Source organism: Sceloporus occidentalis, unplaced genomic scaffold (assembly GCF_023333645.1).
Source record: "Sceloporus occidentalis isolate IW3139 unplaced genomic scaffold, rSceOcc1.0.p SCAF_5, whole genome shotgun sequence".
NCBI lineage: Eukaryota > Metazoa > Chordata > Lepidosauria > Squamata > Phrynosomatidae > Sceloporus > Sceloporus occidentalis.
The window spans coordinates 13,301,419-13,323,567 of NW_028316985.1; the positions used below are offsets into that span (position 1 = coordinate 13,301,419).

The window sequence follows — 22,149 nt, forward strand, 5'->3', positions numbered from 1 at the left end:
ATATACATATGCAAATAGATTTTTCTCAGGATCATGACCAAGGCAGGAATACGTTACATTTCCCTTCTCCATGGGCTATGACAGCCAATTTGGATGATTTTTGGTGCTTTCTTTTAAATTTTTAAAGGCAAAAATCCATAGTTGTTAGCTATGAATTTAACCTGACATGTAGTCTGGTCCTTAAAATCATAGAGTTGGAAGAGCCCCAATGGCCATCCAGTCCAACCCCCCTGCCATGCAGGAACTCACAATCAAAGCACCTCTGAGGGATGGCCATCCAGCCTCTGTTTAAAGACCTCCAAAGAAGGAGACACCCCTAATGTGTTCCACAGTCGAAAAGCTCTTAGTGTCAGAAGTTCCTCCTAATGTTGAGGTGGAATCTCTTTTTCTGGAGTTTGTATCCATTGTTCTGGGTCCATTCTCTGGAGCAGCAGAAAACAAACTTGCTCCATCCTCAATATGACACCCTTTAAAATATTTAAATAGGGCTATCATATCACCTCTTAACATTTGCTTCTCCAGGCTAAACATACCTAGCTCCCTAAGTCTCTCATCATAAGGCATGGCTCTTAGACTCTTCATCATTTTGGCTGCCCTCCTCTAGATACACTCCAGCTTCTCAACATCCTTTTTGAATTGTGATGTCCAGAACTAGACACAGTATTCCAGATGATACCTGACCAAAGCAGAATAGAGTGGTACTAATATTTCCCTTGATCTAGACACTATACTTCTATTGATGCAGCCTAGAATCACATTGGGGTTTTTTAGCTGCTCCATCTCACCGTTGTCTCATGTTCAACTTGTGGTTTACTAGGATTCCTAGATCACTTTCACATATAGTCTTGTTTAGCCAGGTGCCCCCCCCCCCCATCCTATATCTATGCATTTCATTTTTACAATCTAAGTGCAGTGCCTTACATTTCTCCATGTTGAAATTTATTTTGTTAGATTTGGCCCAGCTTTCTAATCTATTCAGGTCATTTTGACCCTCTCCTCTGGGTTATTAGCTCCTCCTCCTAATTTTTGTCCTCTGCAAATTTGATAAACATGCCCTCTATTCTTTCATCCAAGTTGTTGATAAAGATGTTGAATAGCACTGGGCCCAGGATAGAACCTTGTGGCACTCCACTGGTCACTTCTCTCCAGGATGAAGAGGGGCCATTGCTAAGCACCCTTTGGGTGTGTCTGGACAACCAATTACAAATCCATATAACAGATACTTTGTCTAGCCCACATTTTACAAGCTTGTTTGCAAAAATACCATGGATGGGTCTTGATAAAGGCCTTAGGTAATGAAGATATACTATATCCACAGCTCTCCTTCATCTACCTAGCTGATAATTTTATCAAAAAAAGAGATCAGATTAGTCTGGCATAACTTGTTTTTGAGAAACCCATGTTGATTTTTTGTGATTATGGCATTCCCTTCTAAATGTTCAGACTCTCTGTTTAATGATCTGCTCTAGAATTTTTCCTGGTATTGATGTCAGACTAACTAGGCCATAATTGTTGGGAACCTCTTTTTTTCCCTTTTTGAAGATGGGGACAAAGTTTTCCCTCCTCCAGTCTGCTGGGACTTCTCCTGTTCTCCAGAAGTTCTCAAAGATTATTGCTAGTGGTTCTGAGATTACATTTGCCAGTTCTTTTAATATCCTTGGATGTAGTTCATCTAGTCCCAGAAACTTAAAGACATTCATATTAACCAGGTACTCATGTACTACCTCTTTACTTATTCTGTGCTGCATTTCCCCTATTGTGTTCTTTGAGGGGAACAAACTTGTACAGAGCTTAGGGGTGTATTTTTTTATTTCATTATTTTAGCTACAACAAAGATTTAAAATGGTTGTCATGCTTCACCCCATAACATCAGAGGAACTAGGCCAACAATAGTTGCAGTCAGATGTGACCCCTCCATTCATTCACCCATCCATCCATCCATCCATCCATCCATCCATCCATTCCTTTATTTATATTCTCTCTTTCTCCCAGTCTAGGACTATTGCAAAATTTTATATACCTGCCCACTATTTTATACAAAAAGAGCAGCAGCTCACTGACAGATGACATTCAAAACCTATTGGTTCTATGTATATTAGTATACTCAGAATTCTGAAGAACTAAAGTTTTTCAGTGTGTAAGCATTGACTTACCTAAATGCATTTGAATCATACAGCCTGCAAGCCCCTTGGCCTCCACACCTTTTGCTTCCCCACTTGAGACATGTTGTGTCAATTGAGACCCCAAAATATACAGGAGCTGGGATTCCTGCTGCATTTAAGAAGAAAGAAAGAAAAAATATACAAACATTTTAATGCTTTAATGCATTTCTTCCACTCTGTGATTGCAGAATGACATAGGAAGAACCAAATCCTTCCAAGCAGTTTAGTCAAATCTACTGTGCACCATGAATTCTACCTTCCTGGACAACAATAACAAACAAAAAAACCCTCTCTCCTTAAATTCATAATTTTCCACTTTTGAAACCATGGTTTCTTTTGTGTTGTACTAGTTACCATAGCTAGCTTACAAATAAAACACTCATGATGTAAACCAGGATTGGGAATCACACAGTCCTCCAGATTTCATTGGAAAGCCACTCCCAGCAGGCCTAGCCAGGAGAGTCAATGGTGAAGAAGGTGGAAACCTGTACCCTAAATAAATAAATAAATAAATATCAAGCAAATGCTCATCTTTGATCAAGCAGAATCTTGAAAAAGTTACTTTGTGGGATTACATCTCCCTAAATCTCCCAGCAAGTATGGAGCTGTAGCCTATACTGTGAACAAGTGGAAATCCTAGGTTTGTTGTGATTGTCTGCCTTCAAGTTGTTTCTGAGTTATTGTCAGTCCCCAGACAGAGTAGGAGCTAGGGCCTATTCAAGACATTTTAAAGCCTGAGGCAAATAAAGAAGATGTCATTCCTTTCATCTTGCACCCACTTGCCCTCATTCCATATAAAGAGGGAAATTGTAAATCTTACAATGAAATCTTACTTCAGCAATGGCAAAGCAACAACAACAATCACAATAGTCATCATCATCAGCACCTACAACAACAACATTCATTAATAATGGCATTTTCACCAAAGGGCAGGACATCAAGCATATACAATTAGAAACAGAGAAAATAAAACACAACACTCTATAAATATAAATATAAACTATAAATATAAAGTGACTGCCTCAAGTGCTTCCCCAAAAGGAACCAAAGGAAGAATAGGGTAGTTTAGGAAGAATAGGTCAGACCATGAAGCACACTCAGCAAACTTCCAGCAGAAGGTTATCTATTATTTTATTTTATTTAATTTATATCCTGCTTATTTATATCCTATATCACCCAGCACAGGACCCAAAGCAGCCAGGGAATGCTGGAGAAATGGCAGAGTAGCTCATTGCTATCCTTCAGCATCTGTTCAGCATTCAATTAATGAGATCTGGTCCAGGAGTAGTTAATTGCTTCCATGTAAGAGTTGTGGAGAATTCACTCTGGGCTTTACGAAAGACTTTAAAGGAACTGTCAAAGATAAATGTGTGTGTGCATGCATTCAAGTTGACTTATGGTGGCCCCATGAATTTCATAGGCATTTCTTAAGCAAGGATTACTCAGAGGTGGTTTTGCTAGTTCCTTCCTCTGCCATACAGCCTAAAGTACCTGGTATTCATTGGTGCAAAACTCCCCCAGTGTTCCAGCCAAAAGACAGCCCTAAATTCTATTCATAGTCCCAACTGGAGTAGGCCCATTGAATACATGTTTAATGGCGAGTCAACAGTTATGTAAATCCCAGTGATTTAATGGACTCACTGTAGACAACCAATAGGATTCAAGCCACTATGTTTTGGAGCTGAAAGAGAGTTTGTAATATCTTGTTCAGCAGTTAGAACATCTTAAAATGAATTTGCATTATCGTAACTGCTGGAAATTCCGATTTACAATCATGATTGACTGAACATGAGCTTCTGCAGCCTGGTAGCATCCTCACTGAAGGGTTTTCAAGGCCCTGGAGATTGGAGCACTCGGAAATTATGTCTGCAGTGTGTCCTCGGTCATGGGATGCCTTGGGAGAAGCAGTTGGGGCCAGACCACAAGTGATTTCACCAACTGCCTGTTCTTGATGCACCCACAACCAGGACCAGGTCATTTCTCATCACCCTGACCTGGCACCCATCACCTAGCATTTCAGAAATGCTCCAGCCAGGGCACTGCCAGGCTGTAAAGGTAGAGTGCGGGTGGGTGGCATCATAGTTATAAAGATGGTTCAAGATCTTGCCCTCCACCCAAAAACCCCCGAAGCACTAGTCTTTTTGTGTTCACACATGGATAAAAATAAATATCTTGTGAAGACTTATAGGGTACCCCCTTCCCCTGAAAAGGGGTGTCTGAATAAGATGGAACACCTGTGATGCATCTACACTGCAGATGCAGTTCAGCACTTCTTTAACCACCATAGTTCATTGTATGGCATTCTAGAATGTCTTATTTTGCAAGATATTTAGCCTTCTCTGTCAGAGAGCTCTGGTGCCACAGCAAACTACAAATCCCAGGATTCCATAGGATGGAGCCATGACAGTTAAAAGCAGTGTCAAACTGCATTAATTATGCAGCGTGGCAGCAGCCACCTTTCTTGTTGAGGATTTGTGAATAATTCTTTACCTCCTCAACTCGTACTTAGCAAGACTCATACTTACCAAGAACCCTTATGGCTAAAGTATAGATTCCCAGGGCAAATGATTTCAATTGTGGATTAATGCATCTGCAATAGACAAATGGGAAAATATAGGCAATGCATTAGATGAACTTCATCACAGGCCTGATGTTTATCTCACAGTGTCCTAGCTCGCTTGTAACTCAAATAGAGAAAAGGTTTGGGGAGTGGCAGGAAAGGAGTTATGGGATAAAAGATAGTAAACTCTAGTTCATGTAAATGCACAGTAAGAAAAATTTTAAGCAAGCATTTCTCAAGTTACCTCAAAGAACAAAGAGAGGGCAATGATAAAGCAAGGCAAATATTTTTTAAAAAACCTAGAATTTGAAAGTACTGTTTCAGTACAAATTCTGGGATTTGTAGTTTTGTGAGATATTTATCTTCTTCTGTCAGAGAGCTCTGGAGTCACAACAAACTACAAATCCCAGAATTCCATAGGATGGAGCCATGACAGTTAAAGTGGTGTCAAACTGCATCAATTCCACAGTGTGAGTTATTTATAACAAGGGTAAAATGAAGTTATAGTTCAAAACTAATGTACCAAGTGGAGATGAAGTTTACTGGTGAAATCAATAACCTTTAGTTACTTAAAGAAAGTACTTCTAAGGTGTTTTGATCTTTTCCTCCCAAGTAACCAAATATCTTTCTTCATCATTTACAAAGTTGTTGCAAATGTTTTTGTTACTTTTAAGACAAGCAAAACAACTTTTAAGAACAGTAGATTACTTTCCAAACACTCCAGTGAGTAATGGTAATGAACTACTTTGGAAACAAACTTTCCAAGCAACTCTGCAGAACATACCATCTGTCCTCAGTAATTAGAAATAAAAGCAATATAAGGCAGTGGCTGGTGATGGTGGCAGTAAATAAAATAGCCATGCCTAAAGATTGTTTAAATAAATATTTTAATAGTAATTGATCTGAGAAGTTATTTGTTTGCTTTCCACAAATTCCCACCATAAACTTGCAAGATTTTTTTTCCATTTCAAAGCTCCTATTGGAAAGTTTCCATGATTGCCATAAAAATAGCATGCCTGGGCTCCATAAAAGTGTCACTTAATTGGGAAAGAATTATAAATATGCCCCATAATGAGGGTGAAAAGGCATGGAATTGCAATGCCACCCAATTCAACAGGTGATCACTGCTTACTTGGGATCACCCACAGGACTAATTTAGTAAATTGGAAGAAGAGAAACCATGATGCCAACAGGACAAGGGCAGGGAACTGTTCCTTTACACAATATCTCTCCTCTCTCTCTTTTGAAGTGGTGATTCTGTCCTGTGGGAAGCACTACTTTCAACCTGTAAATCAAAACTGAAAGTATTTGGTGTAGAACTAGTAATTATGATGTGGCAATTAAGTCGTCAAATTTAGCATCTACCACTGGATTCTATGTCATGCATGCATTTCGAAGAAAGAATTGCACCCAGTAACATCTAGGTAAATTTTGAAGAGAAAGTCGTTATTGTAACAGTCCCCATCACTATGCCCCCAAGGAAAATTCAGGAATGCAGCCAATGGTCCAAAATCTGGAAGGTAGTACAAAAAGAGCAAGAACAGATCAGAGACGGGCATCAATAACAGAAGCCTAAGACGGGAGTTTGCAAGACTTGAGCAGGATTGTTAATAACAGGGCCTAGTATCGTGCTCAATAGTTACAAAATTGTAAGCTGGTCTTACACTCTCATAATTATTGGGGACTCATGTTTACGGTCACTAATGACCAAATCCCCACTTTTTCAGCCATCAAAGGGCTTCCAAGGTGCTGCACGTTGGGAAACTGGGAAATTATGACTCGAGTGCTCTCCCAGTCACAAGGTTCATTGAGACAAGCAGTTACAGAAAGACCACAAGAGGTGTATTCTACTGTCTATACATCATGGTTAAGACTGGACTACAGAAGACATTCATAGGGCCCAATCTGCAGCACCTCAGAAAGACTTTGGATGGGGCATTGTCAGATACAAAATGTCATTCTTGGAGGGTAGCATCATCATTGTAATTACCTCCGATAATACAGGATCTCAGCCAAGATCTCTTCGAGTTCTTTCATAGGATCACCATAGGCTGACTAGGCAGCAGTTAACAACTACACCAATAACAAAACACTTGGCATTACAATAGAGGGTTAGCACACCCTGCATCTCCCACACTGCATATGGGGCTCTTCATATTTTTGTATTTTTCATATTGAAAGCCAAGCATTTTTTAAGAGGTCACAATGAGCTTTGAAACACTGGGAAATTTCTTATGTAACAGGAGCATAACCCTGAAGACAAGTGGAAGAACATGGTAGTTTCAAGAAAAAGGTTAAATCGATGTACTGGTCACTCCTTCCCCTCTCCCCTGACTCTCTGCATATCCTTTGCATCCAGAGACAAAGGAGGTCTCATTGCACCAAAGTGAGTATCTCCTGCCTACCCCCTGCCATGTTCCCAGCCAACAGCCCTGTTCAGGTATCCTGGGGTTGTCCTAAATCCAATCACTGTTTCGCTAACCTCGATTCCAGAATCCCATTATTGGTCTCATGAGAAGTCCATCATGTCTTTTGGGGTAACAAGGGACAGCTCACAACAATACAGTGGTCCCTCCACATTCACTGGGGTTAGGGGTGAAGGATGCCTATGAATGTGGAGAACCCACAAATAAAAAAACACTATTCATTTTACCTAAGACATCACCTCTGTAGGAATCACCAGGCCCTCCAGTGCAACTCTATGATCAATGTCTGCCAGAGGTTGATAATAGAATCATGCTGGAGGATCTACAAATGCCTAGAGAAGTGTTTTCTCTCGCAAATTCTAGGTTTTCCAGCACATCTCTATGATCTACTTTGGGCAGAGTTGTTCTGGAGGACCTAGAGATTCCTAGAGATACCATATTAATCAAATCCACAAAAGTGGAGGGCCAAATGTATATGTTTCTGAAAAAATCCTCCCAACCTGCTTCCTCAGCCTCATCTGAGTTTTGTACCTCAGCTCAGAGACAAAAGAAAAACCATGGATATGCAGCCAATTATGCCACTGTCCATGCTAGTCAAAACTCTGATCTTGAAAATCCTGATTACATTTATACTACTAGTTGTAGCTAATATTTTTGGGTCTGCACCTACAATGAAGAATTAATGCAGTTTGACACCACTGTAACTGCTTTAGCTCAATGATATGGATTTCTGGGATTTGTGGTTTTGTGAGATATTTTGCCTTCTCTGTCAGAAAGTTCTGGTGCCACAACAAACTCCACAAGATGGAGCCATGACAGCTAAATGGTACCAAACTGCATTAATTCTGCAGTGTGGCAGCAGCCTTAGTCACTGTGATGCCCACTATTCCCTAAAATGTATAGATTTATTTTTCTTACATTATTTCTTAAATTCACAGACTTTTGCATGAGATACCTTCCAATAATGTTTCATCTGCTTATACCAGCATTGGTATAAATCTGCCACCTTTAGGCTTCTAGATTAATTACACCTGAAAATCAACATTGTGGAAGAAGAAAATCATGGCAAGGATTATGATGCATGTGTATATGTGTCTGTAAGTCACCTGTTCACTTATGGCAACCCCATAAAATGCAAAGGTTTTCTTAAGCAAGAAATATTCAGAGGTATTTTTTTGCTAGTTCCTTCCTCGGAAATATAACCTACAACACTTGTTATTTATTGGCAGTCTCCCATCCAAGTACTAACCATTGCTGACCCTGCTTAATTTCCAATATCAGACAGCATCTGGTGCCTTTAGGGTATTTAGGGAGGATGACAACAACAATAATTATTATTTTGGTATCTCTTATTCCCAGATACAGCAGGATGTGCCCCAGCACCTTCAAGCTGTGGTTACAGTGTTGGCAGCAATATAAATCAAGGAGATGTATGATGGCGTAGATTTCCAATCTGCCTGCACTTAAATCTTGGTCAGTGGCATTGCTAGGGTTGGCATCACCCATTTTGGGAACTCATGGTGTCACCCCCCAATTGATCTCCTCCCATATCACATCATACAGAATCCTTAGTAATATTTTTTGTACTAATGTTACTCATAAATCATCATTCCCATATATCACTGAATGTAATGGCAATAGTTATAACGTAAACAACTAATACAATTAAAATTATTCCTTTGAATGACATAGCCTAAATGTATTTAGATGTACATAGTTTCAGGGGGTTAAAGTGAAATTTTGGTAAGATGTGATATTTTTAAAGATTTTTTTTTTAAAAAAATTTAAATTAAGATTTTTTTTAATTAAATTAAAAACAAAAACAAAAACTGGGGCCTCTTCTTTGTTCTCCCACTGAGCCTCACCCCACTCACACCATCTCTTCCACTGAGCTCCAGTGCTTTTAAAGGGTGAATGTCACAGCCCATTTCTGCCAAAAGGCAGATGTTTGAGGAGCAATGGTGTCACCTCCCCCTTTAGGGTTTCAGCTGGTGTTATCTGCCTGTGACATTGCCTGTCAACTTATGGAGACCTCATGAATGAAATAGGGTTTTCTTAGGCAAGGAATATTCAGAGGTGGTTTTGCCAGATCTTCCTCATATATATCACCTATAGCATTTGGTATTTGTTGGCAGCTTCCCATCCTGGTACTGATCAAGGTTGACCCAACTTAGTTTCCAAAATCACATGGGAGCTAGTGCCTTTAGGGTATTTAGCAGCAGCGTACTCAAAAAAACAACTTCTTTAGCTCTTTGTATCCCTTAAAAATATTGATTACAAAATACTGATTCTCAATTACAGCTATTCACCTTAGCAGTAAAATGTATCCAGGAGTACCTCCAATAGACAAGGTATAGGAAGTCATTACTGACACCACCAAAAAGTAGAGGAACATTTTGGGGCATTCGTTTCCTTTTGGACAAGGTCCCGCCACAGCTGAGGAAGGCCTTGATGCAAATGCCGGGATTTCCACACAGCTGCAGTTATAAAATATCTGAAACAAAGCAAATAAAGTGTGGTTTCAGAAACTGCCATATGATGGCGTGCCTGCTTAAACTTGGAGCAGGTTGAAGAAAAGCCAGTGCCTTTTAAAATGTTTAAATCTGTCACATTGTTTGCAATGCTTATGCACTTGAAATCTTCCCAAATTCCCCAAGTGGTTTTGAGAGGTTCCCAATTCCACCGTGATGACATTGTATGCCAACACTTTGGAAGAGACACTGGTATTATGTTTAGAAACAATCATATTTGACCACATTCCCTGAACACTTTCCAAAAACATTTGAACAAGGGCACAGTGGACTGGCTGGCAAGATGCCTTTCTATTCAGGGTTTTAATAAATGGATTTTAATAAAGTTTCCATGAGCTGAAGTGAAAGGGTCCCCTACAATCCCAAAAGCCACCTGCTACACTATTTTAAAAACTCCTCCAACTCTCCATAATAGTGTTTCAGTGGGTTTAGGAATTATAAAGATATTGGTGAATCCAACTTGGCGGTTCATGGCTTTCATGTTGATAAACTGGGGAATCCCCCCCCCCACAGGTTTTAGTTTAGGTGAGTTATCTAAGGTACTCAACCATATCCCCCAGATAGCTTCAGCAGCATAGATAACTCATTTAATGTCTAGGCTAAAATCCAGAGCAAGTTCACTATTCTACTGATATGAAAGCCAATAGTTGCTACTGGCATTTCCCAAATCATGGGTGTATCTACATTGTAGAAACAATGCAGTTTGACACCACTTTAATTACTATAGCACCATCCTATGGAATCCTGGGATTTGTAGTTTTATAAGGTCTTTAGCCTTCTCTGTCAAAGAATGTTAGTGCCTCACAAAGCTACAAATCCCAGGATTTTGTAGGATGGAGCCATGGTACTGGACTGCATAATTTCTATATTGTAGATACACTCTATTTCCAGCAGCAAACAGTGTTCTTTCCATAAGCAAAATGGGTGTGTGTGTGTGTGTGTGTGTGTGTGTGTGTGTGTGTGTGACAATAACAACAATAGCAACAACAGTGATAAGAATATTGGCAACTACCACTAGTTCTAGTTGACCTTTAAGACATATGGAGCCAAGGCTCAGAAAGTCAAAGTACTTGGGCTTTTCTATTAGCAGGGACAATATTATCATCTTCCACTACTTCTGTATCTTCTCAGGACTTAGCTATGATCCTCACAGTAGTTAAGTGAGGGAATGGGTAGTCCCAGCTTGTGAGCTATCCCTATTGTAATGCAAAACATTTTGGAGTGGCTTATGTTGAACCCATTGGAAGAGTTCCTTTTTGTGGAGATAAAAATGAGTATTTCATTTATATGAACTCATGAAGCTGCTTGCATTTTCAAATTCAAATAGTTCTGGATACTGTCATGGTGGGTGCCTGAATTTCTAACATTATTGCTAAATCACTGTCCATGAGTCCCTAGATTTGCCCTAGGGCTGAATATAAATTGACTTCTCATTCACCAGCACATGAGCAGGAAAGTATTGTGTATGCAGATGCTTGCCTACAAAATGAAAGAAAGAGGAGGCTTACCATGTCTTTCCCACTTCCATTGGATGTTTTACAACCAGCAAGACAAGCTGAGACATAAGTGATTCCATTTTCCCCACATATGGGATCCCATTCATTTTTGGAACATATGCATTCAGAGTTGCAGTCCGAAAATAGTGTTTGTTCATAATGGGAGACCTCTTTAGTACTGTAGTGAAAAGAAGGAAATGTCAGGAGAACCTGGTCAGAGAAAGGCGGGTTAGGTCTCTTCCCCTCAATTCACACTAGGCTGGACCAGAGGCAACTGGTTGCTTTCCGAAGAGTGAATCCAGTGAATAAACCTGAAATTCAGTTAGAACTTCAAGGAGCTATCCAAGGTGCTAAGATTATTTGGGATGTAGGAAGCCCCCACTTTTCAACACAGTGCTATTTCAATGCTTGCAAATTACAAACACATTCCATTCATTCTATGAGGGGTCCTCATCAGTTCTTCTTGCTTGGAACCACTCACTCATGGTCCAAGTCTTCCCTACATAAAGAGAGGACCCTTTTTTGAATTAATGGAATTTGTCTGTAATTTGCAAGCACCAGAGGAGTGGGCTTGTATCCGTTCTTCTTCCTATGGAGGGTCACTTTGGATTGCTTGAATGTGCACAAGTGCACTGGCTGCAAAGTGAGCTGAGAACAGAAGAAAAGGTGCCAAGCAGACTATGGAGGCTTCGTGCCTCCCCTACCCCCATCTCAGATTGTTTTCCCTTTCTTTAATCAGTTGGGAAAGGGGCTGATGGAGCACAGAGACATGGAGAAGCTTTCTCTCTTCTTAACAAAACTTCAGTTGTAGTGTGAATATAAGCAGAAGGACAATACTATCCAGACATACAAAGCCTCTGATAGTGAAGCTTCTTTTTACAGAGTGGTTTTATATCTGCCCAGCCACCCTTTTCTGCCTCATCCTTTGTCTAAATGAAAAGGTGTTGTTTTTAGCAGCATCAGCACTGGAAGGATAGTGAAAGAGGGCTAGAGAAACACAAACTTTTGCTGCTAGGTCACGGCAACATTTATACAGTAAACAATGCAATAAAGTTGGGATAGAATGAGAGTCTACGATCCTCCTGTACCTCTGTCTTCATATCTACAACAGTCTAGGTAAACAGCAGCTGTCTCCAAAATCCCTTACTGAGTACGCAATGAACAGAGAAAGGAAAGAACATATAGAAGCCTGCCTTGTCAGCTCCCCCCAGCATGTTAACCCAACATAGATTTGGCCACCAAAATGGATATCTCAAGAAAAAAGGAGTCTGATGAAAGAAAAAGTCATTCTTGAATGCATTTTGGAAGAATCCTGTGAGTAGTCTTTAGAAGGTTCAATAAATTATTATTATTTTATTGCAAGGCTTCCCAACTTAGTTATTTCATTTCATGTGTAAACATTGTTAGTTTTGTATTTTTTCAAACAAACAAAAAATGCTGCAGCATGTTGAGCTGCTCTTCATTTTTGGAATCTCTTTCTATTCTTTTCCAGTTATTTCTACCTCTGGTATCAAATTTTCTGTCAAAGAAGTAATGGCCAGGAACACATCTACTTTGTTGACTGAGGTATCCCTGTATCTAGTGCTATATATTTTTCAAGCAAGTTCTTAGCTCTATTCAGTTGAACATACCCTTGGTAGGAGACAGTCAGGCCTGCCACATCAACATTCTTGCAACCCATTGCAAATAGCAAAAGAAGCAGTAGGTAACCAAAGACAGATGATACCAAAGACAACCTGGCTGCCCCCAAAACATTCAGCCTGAATTTCTTCATAATCAAACCTCCGGAGAATATCCCAAGGGCTACGGCAGGAATATTGATGAGACCTACAATCCCAAAACAGGAAAATAATCAAGACAGCCTCATTTTAAGAAGAGAAAAATCAACAAGATAGCTTCCTTTTTAAGAGCTGGCAGAAGTTCCCTGTGAAATGTGACCAAGCACACCAACTTTGCTGCTTTTTTCATCTGTCATAATTCCCCCATTATTGCATCCTCTGAATTAATCCTGAAATGTGTGGATTAATTTTCATATAAAATTTAGCCATTGCTAATGATGGAAATCTGAAGTGGTCCACTTACTATACTTTCTCTCTCCCCTTCTACTCCCTCTCTCTGCCTGTGCAAGATTAGCTGGACCTATTTTGGGGACTTGCATAATTATCCTATAGTTACAGCAATAAACCTTCTGCATACTCTTTGCAAATGGTACTCCCTCTGCTTTGCACCATCTTAAATCAATTCACACATAGCTAAAGGCTTAGTGCTAAGAAAAGCTTGAAATACAATGGAGGGCACTGTGTTAACGGGCAAGAATTGTTTTTGAGTGCTTTTTCTCTGCATAAACAGGGCTCACAGATTACAGTTTGTGAAGTGGCATGCCAGAAAATTCCAGCTTTTATCTTCGAGGAACAAACACAGTAGAGGTGCTCATTGGCAGCAGGCACTATGTGGGCCAAAATGGATCTAAAAAGGAAACCAATTGGCCTGGTTCCTTTATATCAGACAATGGAAACCTTTAACTCATGTGATAGTCTTCTAAATATATAAGTAATAGTTTCAGGAGGGAGCAGAAGCTTCAAGAAACTAGAGAGGGGCGAGATTTTTGAAAACCCCATTGGATTAATCTAGATATTACCATTGTTCTGGAAAAAATGGATCTAGTAATGGTTCTAAGCCAATCTGTGTGAAAAGAGATTGTGAAGGGGGAATGGGTAGGTAACAGTAGGTCTCGAGAGGCTCATTCTCCATCGAATAGCTATGGGATTAGTCTTCCCTTCATTCTTCAGTTTTGTTCTCACATTGTTTTAACTTCTTAAGAGAGCCTGATAGATACTGGTAGCTTCAAAATTAGTAAATCCACTCTGAGTTCTTGTCTGAACTTTAAAAGAGATATCCAAGGTGCTGAATTTATCTTTGGACTGAAACTAAAAGCAGATTAAATGTTCCATTGCCATCAAAGCCATCAACTTCCAGATGGATTATTAACCAAAGGAAAGTTGCATGATTTTCTTGCATATGAAGGAGGAAGCTTCAGGCAAACCATTGAATCTTCGGTTTAGGTTTGAGTCCATGTGGGAGAAGACAATTTGAGCTTGTCAAAGTTGATCTTCTGTGAAATGGGATGTAATGGGTCCTTCTGTGTATTGGTGTGTCAATCTTCCACCCTGATGCTTGAACTTTCTCCAGATGAACCTTCTCCAGATGAACCTTTTGTTTCCAGAAAGAAATTTCTATGCATTTTTGTGCAATTTTTCCCATACATATTCCTTTTTGAATTCAAGTGCTCAGGGATATCTTTGTGCATATTTTTTGTATGCAATATTCTTTGCTAATTGTACAAATGTGTGCAAATTGTCAAATGCATTGTTGGAAGACATTTGCATTCTCTTTCCACTTCCTTAGATAGATGGGATCACCTGCATGTAAACTCACCCCTCCCCTCTCTCTATCAAACTGACCATGTGATTTTTGGAGTCAGTCTCAGTTATTAGGGAAGCGTAGTTAGACAAAGGCACATTTCTGCTACTCTTGGTTTGGCTTTGACATTTTTGATATTTAAATATTTTTTGTTTCCTTAACAAGGGCTGAAGCCTTAGGAAACTTAAATTACCTTACTTGCATTTTGTTGTTTTCAGACTGCAGCACAAACTGGGAAACATGGATTTCTGACTAGGGATATACATTTATTTTCACAGGCAAAAATGAATTATTTTGCCATCCTTCTTTTTATAAGAAAATTATCAAAATTGAATTTCAAAGATTCTTTGCTGCTAAAAAACTATTTTGTGAAAAAAAAACATTTTTTGGGGGGAGACATAAAAAATTATTATTCTGTTGCATTGACAATAAGTCTGCTGTGCATAAAACAGCCTTCTCCACATTTCTGCACAGAAAACAAGCATTTCCTGTACAAAATGTTATTCTCTATAAACAGAATGCAGTTTTCTGTACCTAAGGAACCACATGCATTTTTCACACAGAATAAATCCTAACTTGTGAAGATTCTTGCTTGTCTAGGATTCTCCTTGTCAGGATTTGTTAACACCTGTTTGCCAACCATTTCCCAAAAATTTTCAAAATATTATTTCCATTCTTGTTTCTGACTACAAACTGCATTGTATCCTACCAGGAGGTACTAACTGATTCAAGGCCAGATAGGTACTGACTAAGCAAATATGTTTTTTTTTAAAAGCTTATCAGAAAAAAAATCCTCTGCCATCGCTTGATTTCCAGACCTTTGAGCTTACTGGATAAATTTTGCTTATCTTATCAAACTGTTTTACTCTCCTAGAAATTCATTTCATGTTTTGCTAATGCAGAATTCTAATTTCTCCTGAAACTTTGCTCTAGATGAAATAACAAAAGGAAGTCCTATACCCGAAATCTCTGGATCTATATCCCCTTAGCAAACACAGCACACAATAGCATCTACATTGTACCTATGACAAAATTTGTCTTTGAAGATGATTGACCAAATTGTTGTTCAATGTATTTTGGCTTGTATGTCACCATGCCAATGAGAGAGTTGAACTGGATGATGCTGGAGCAGAGATATAAGAAGTAAACTGGATTCCCAAAGAGACTCTTCAATGAAGGTAGAAAATCTGGAATACAAAATGGTTGCCAATTGTCAAGAAACAAATTGGAAAACAGCACATAATGGAAATTTGTCATACAAAAATGCTTTCCTAATTGAAGTCCTCAGAGATGGTTGAAGCTAGCCTCAATCTGATTTAGGATCAGTTCCACTGGAATTAATTAAAATTTCAACAAGTCATGTTTTAAGTCAGCTGACTTTCTTGTAGGTGAATTGATCCTGTGAAGAATCCTGACTGTCATGACAAACTGATACTTTTAGGACTGTGCATAATGGTGTCAAAAGTGCCATATAGTAAGGCCTCTGCTTCAGCATACCATGGTCTTGCACTTTGACTTCTTTAACTTCATCCCTTTTCATCTTTCTTAAATATTAAAGACTGAGTTTCAGAGGTACCATTTTGTGGGGGTTGGTGAGAAGCATTTCAGATCATACATGTTTTATGTGCAGGTAAGATATTTTCATTCATATATGTTTGTTTGTTTGTTTTTGCACATGTATCCTGCCTTCCCCCCCCCCAGTTGAAATCCATGATTCTATTGCTATAACACCCTCCCTCCCCTTAGAATCTTTATGCTATTAAGTTTATGTGTATAAAACCAGATAATATGTGGTCATTGCATCCCACATGAAACTCAACATGAACACATTCAGACCACATTTCCAACATACTCCTTCGGTAATATTTATTCTCCAAGGACAGGACAGCAAGCCAGCACCATGACTTGAGATATTTAACCAACCCAGTTGAGTCAGAAGCTAGCTCAAAAGCCCAGAAATGGATAGGAACAGCTGGTGGATGCCATGTCAGTGGAATGGTGAATCTGTTCTGAGGTCTACTCTATACTTTAAAGAGATATCTGGTTTGGTTTCCCCCCTCTATTTGGTAATGACTCTGGCTATGTTTTTCTGGATTCCCCTACTCTGCTACTCGAGTATTCGTTTTATATGCTGTTTTTTATCTTGTTTTATCTGTTTTATTGATTATTGTAATTTTATCTGGATTTGTATGCCGCTTTGATCTGAATTGGAAAAGCGGGATAGAAATAAACTTTTATTATATTATTATTATATTATATTATATTATATTATATTATATTATATTATATTAATCTAAGTTGTTGGAGCTATTGTGGGGATGGGGTTCTGCACCTTGGATATCTCCTTGAAAGCTCAGTCTGAATCCCAGGACAGATTCACTGACCAACTGACATGCAAGCCACTACTTTGTGGCCTCACCTTTAGCCATCTTAAGAAACTTGACATCTTCCTGGTAGGTGATGTGTCGTTCTCTGTTATCTTCAGTGATGAATTTGGATTGTTCTGAGGAAGTGCTGGAATCTTTTCGGGCCTCTGGCCTTGGAAGGTGCTTTGGTAAAAACCAGAAAGGGATAGCTGCAAGAACACTGATCCCTCCTGCTATTAAATAACCAAGCCACCAAGCTCCCACCCACTGGGAATCCTTCTGAGTTATAGTTATGCTGTCTGGGGGAAAAAATGGAAGGTTTCTGTCAATCAGTAGGAATCATTCAAAGAGGTTCAATATTTCAAATAACATAATGTGGCTGTAGGTCAAAGCACTTTCATACAATTGGTGTCAACATTTGTTTCATTTTGCTGTCAAGTTAAAACGTGGCTTTTTATTAACCCCAGGAGGTGTGTGTGTGTGTCTAAAGATGACATCCAATTTACACATACAGAAAATAATGCTCAGTAAAGTTGTAGACAATAGAAAAGAGGAAGACATTACAGGAGAATAGATTTCAGTTAAGGAAGAGACAGTCCTGAGCTGGCAAGTCCTGAGCAGGGCTGTTGATGCCAGGTTTTCCTGGAGGTATCTCATTGATATAGGATCACCATAAGTCAAAGCTAACCAAATGGCAATAAACAACAACTTATTAGCTAAAGAGATTTAACTAAGGCCCGGTACAGACTGGTTTTATGTGCCGGCCTGGGGCTGATTTTAGGGCTCAGGAGAGTGGAGCATCCGCATGCTCCCAAGTCCTATCATGCTGTCTGGGCACCATCATGGCTTGCCCCCATCTAAGTATGGCACAATGCCCAAACGGTGCTGCACCATGTGTACATCATTGGTGCATGCGAAGGCTCCAATGGCTCTCTGCTTGCACCCTAAAAAGAGCCCGCCAGGAGTGAGTTCTTTTTAGGACTCTCAGAAACTGCATTGTTTGGTTGCTGCATCCTCCAAAGTTACATCTCCTGGCCTGACACCCGCCCACACTGTCCACCTTAAGAGTCAGCCACTAAATCAGGCAAAGGGGGTTTATTCATGGGCTGATCAGGGTACAATGAGCGAGGCTGCAGGAAGGCGTTTTGACAAAGGGGTCCTAGTTCTAGTCACAGCATCCCTCTTTGGGGGGTAGAAATTCATCCTTCTTCTGACCCAATTGCTAATAGAATTTAATACCAACCATTAAATGGTTGTAACTTATTTGTTTCAATGTGTTATAGAATATATTTTTGGAATGTACATTATCCTTTACTTTTTCACATTTTAACTTTGAATTTATTTTATTGAATGCCACTCTGAAATGTGAAGTCAAAGGCTTTCATAGCCAGCATACATAGTTTTTGTGGTTTTTTCAGACTATGTGGCCATGTTCTAGAAGAATTTATTCCTGACATTTCATCAGTATCTGTGGCTGGCATCTTGAGAGAAGATGCCAGCCACAGATGCTTGCAAAACGTCAGGAATAGACTCTCCTAGAACATGGAAACATATCCTGAAAAACCCACAAAAAAACACTCTGAAATCAATTTGGGTGGAATATACATATGCATGAGAGTCAGAATGCTGTAGTGGTCTTGGATTTTGGAAATCAGAGTTTGATTCCACACTTGGCCACCCAAACCCACTGGGTGACCTTGGATAAGTCACACGCCCTCAGCCCCAGGAACGCCCATGATAGGTTTGCCTTATGGTCACTATAAGTCAAGAAGCAACTTGAAGACACACAACGAGAACAATAAATATATAAATATAATATAATATAATATAATATAATATAATATAATATAATATAATATAATAGGCTGGAATTCTACATTCTCTGCTTAATTACATAGCTACCTTAGTTGTGTAGCTAAGGAGTATCTTCTGTTCTGGCCCCACTCCAGCCCTGATTTACCAGTCAGAAGCTGCTGTGTGTGACAGGGGTTTATTCTCCTCACAGAAGTAGGGTGGAAACATTAGTCTGCTACTTCTCAATTGACAGGAGACCAGATCCCCATTTCTCACAGTGGCTTCTGCCCAATAAATCAGGATTGCAAAACTATTATGATCCTACATATTCCCTAAACTATTTTATATGTAGTGATCATGAATGCAGATCAGTTACAAAAGTGAAACACTAGGTCACACATTTGTAACTGCAACTGTGAATTCCAGCCTATATTTATAAATAAGCAATTAATATAAATACAAACTGTACATAAATATAAATAAATAAATCATTAGAAGGTTGTTCAGACTCACCCATATCTACAAACCCAATGTCTACATATAATTTGGCACACAAAGACCCCAAAAGGAAACCAAATATGGGGCCTATAATTGCAACTGTCTGCACACAGCCTGTAAAAGGAAGCAGGATGTTAGATGGTTACAATGAATAAATATGGATATGGGTAAATGGAGAATGAGGAGTAAAAGGAGGTAGAGAGGAGGAGAACTGTTTTTCAAAAAAAAGGATAACCTCTTCATGCCTTGGTGGTGTTCTCTTTGACCTGAGTTCAGATTCAATACAAGGGCCAATGTACAGAACACAGCCAGCATCTTGAATTACTCAGCAGAAATTGATGTGATCTAAGGTATGTGCAATTCCTTGAATTTTGCAGCTAGTAGATGAGTTATACTGTTAAGGATTTGGGGACTTGAATGAGGACCTTCATCCTCTTTAGAATATGGTAGAATCCAGCCTTCCATGCTATCTGAAAGCTGGGCTCAGAAAGGAGCTCCTACTCAGCAACTGTTGTGTTGCTTAGACCAAGAGGATGCTGTTTGATCCTTGTGATCCAAGATTCATATAGATGTTTTATGGAGTTGTGAAGTAACAAGCTCACAAATAACTCAGTTTGAGTGGTAATGATGATGTGACAAAATTACATTTCAACAGAAAAGTTGCAAGTTAGAGTGAAGTGGTTTCATTGATGTAGCAAGTAATAATTTGTAGTTATTTTCAACATTATTTTTCAAGGACATTTTAGAGGTGTCTTGACTGGAATTTATCTTTTAAAAATATTTTTATTATTTAGTGTAATCAATAATCAGTCAAATATTTTGTACACGTCACATATTCTTTCAAATGTTCAGTATTCCTTGTATCAGTAATATTAGCAATACCAATAGCAAGTACATTTATATACCACTTATTAGTGCATTTAAGCAGTCCCTAAGCAGTTCACAATGTGTAAGCTAATTGCCCCCAACCAGCTGGGTACTCATTTTAGTAACCAACTGTGGTAGTAGTAAGATTGGTGGACTAAGAGTGGAGAGCCCTATTGTGAAGATCAGATTCATCAGTTCGGATATTGGCTTGAACAGTCAGGCTAAAACCCCAAATAGATTCATCATCCCACTCAGATGGATAACAATAGACTTCACTGCATTGTGCAGGACAGAATTCTGGCCTGAAGAAGCCCTTAGTTTGTTCTACGAAGGCTCTTCTCTCCTTTTTTTTAAAAGTGAAGAATAACTCTAGTGTGTCACAGAGGGAAAGAGAGGGAAAGAGGAAGATATTTCTTTTAAAAAAATACCAATGTAAAAGGCTGCACTCTCTTCTGTGGCATAGTCATCAATGTATGCAATTCCCAAAGGCTGAATTGGTGTTTCTCCTATTCCACGTAGTAGATTGCCAAGTAAAACATAGATCCACATGGAAATTCCTGATTCCTTTTCACACCCTGTATACACAAACCCAAGAAACCAAAGAAACATTATGATCACAGTCATCATCATCATCATCATCATCATCAATTGTTTATCAAGACTACTAACACAACATTTTCTCCCTGAATAATACAAAGAAACCTAAAAAGTCCACTTGATATAATATTAGTTGAGTTGCGTCATCTTGAATTTCCTGACATACACTTAATCACAGTGCCCAAAACAACACACAGTAAACACCAATTTATTAGCAAAGTTTGGTGGTGGGTATTAATGCACAATTTATATCAATTTATTTTGGGACAGTTAGAAATGCACAAATATATCAACACATTTAAATCAAACAAAATGATTTCATTCAACAAATATAACATAAATTCAACAACATGGCGAAAGAATCTAGACAAGGAGTGGGAAACCTCTTCATATATGAAGCCTACAACTCCCATCATCCACATCCAGTATGGCCAATGATAAGCTATTTGAGGAGTTGTAGACCAAATGCTTGACCTACACATAACAAGTACAAGGCAAAATCAAAATTATCAGGAGAAAAGAAAACTAAATTCTTAATTTAATTCTCACTGTTGCAAGTCTTTCTGCACTGTGAGAGGGCATCTCTACTGCACTGTATAGATTCCACCTTAACCAGCATGACACTTGGATACCTTATTTACTGGCATTACTCCTTGCTAAAGGATCCTGGAATTTGGACTTTACTGAGGTACTTACAATTCTCAGAGAGGTGTAGTGCACTCCCTTGAACCACAGCTCTATGGCTCTCTAACAGAGTAGTCTAAGTACTTCATCAAGATGCAGATTGCCACTGGATGGAGACATGACAATTAGGGCATTGGGAGCTGGTGATGGTCATGACAGTGAGGAAGTGAATCTGCTCAAAATAGTTTCAGCACTTTGAATAGCTCCTTTAAAGTTCAGGCAAAAACCTAGAGTAGATGTACTGCTTCCACTGTCATGTAAGCCTCCTGCCATGACACATGGGCCAAAAGCAGCATGCTGCCACCGTTACTAGGGTTCAGGAGTGTGCAGTAACCGCACACTCCTGAACTCTAGCATGTAATGCTGGTGGCATTATGGCGGCATCCCATCCACACACGCACCACTATGATGACCTAAGCGACATGCAGCATACAGATGTCACTGCGTGTCACGTACATCACCAGTGCGCCAATGGTGCACTCGTGACGTATTCTGGGCACATTAAAAACAACCCATTTTTTCCGGGTTCTTTTTACTGTGGAGGGATGTCGTGTGGTTTGGCTGCTGTGGTGTCCCTCCAGAAGAAGAACGGACACCTCCAGCTCTCCCTTTCCGGGCGGTATGTACTGCGCCTCAGTTAGGGTGGTATCAAATTGCTATAACTGTGTACTATACATATATTCCAAGGGACTGAACAGCCTTGCTTAAACATAGTTCAGAAACTGGGATCTTTTCACCAGGATAGATA

The 22,149-nt window shown here is 39.3% G+C and overlaps 1 protein-coding gene across 1 annotated transcript in view; it reads right to left on the bottom strand.

Moving 5' to 3' along the window:
• SLCO1C1 (solute carrier organic anion transporter family member 1C1) overlaps nt 1-22,149 on the bottom strand; it is a 40,393-nt gene that overhangs the window by 1,397 nt on the left and 16,847 nt on the right. Inside the window, exons 6-14 of the mRNA XM_089527635.1 lie at nt 20,549-20,695; nt 19,269-19,367; nt 17,015-17,260; nt 15,618-15,782; nt 12,807-13,002; nt 11,188-11,353; nt 9,458-9,642; nt 4,688-4,752; nt 2,154-2,271 (exon numbers count right to left, since the gene is read on the bottom strand). Of these exons, the coding sequence (XP_089383761.1) occupies nt 2,154-2,271; nt 4,688-4,752; nt 9,458-9,642; nt 11,188-11,353; nt 12,807-13,002; nt 15,618-15,782; nt 17,015-17,260; nt 19,269-19,367; nt 20,549-20,695 (1,387 nt within the window). The remainder of the gene's footprint in view (nt 1-2,153; nt 2,272-4,687; nt 4,753-9,457; nt 9,643-11,187; nt 11,354-12,806; nt 13,003-15,617; nt 15,783-17,014; nt 17,261-19,268; nt 19,368-20,548; nt 20,696-22,149) is intronic.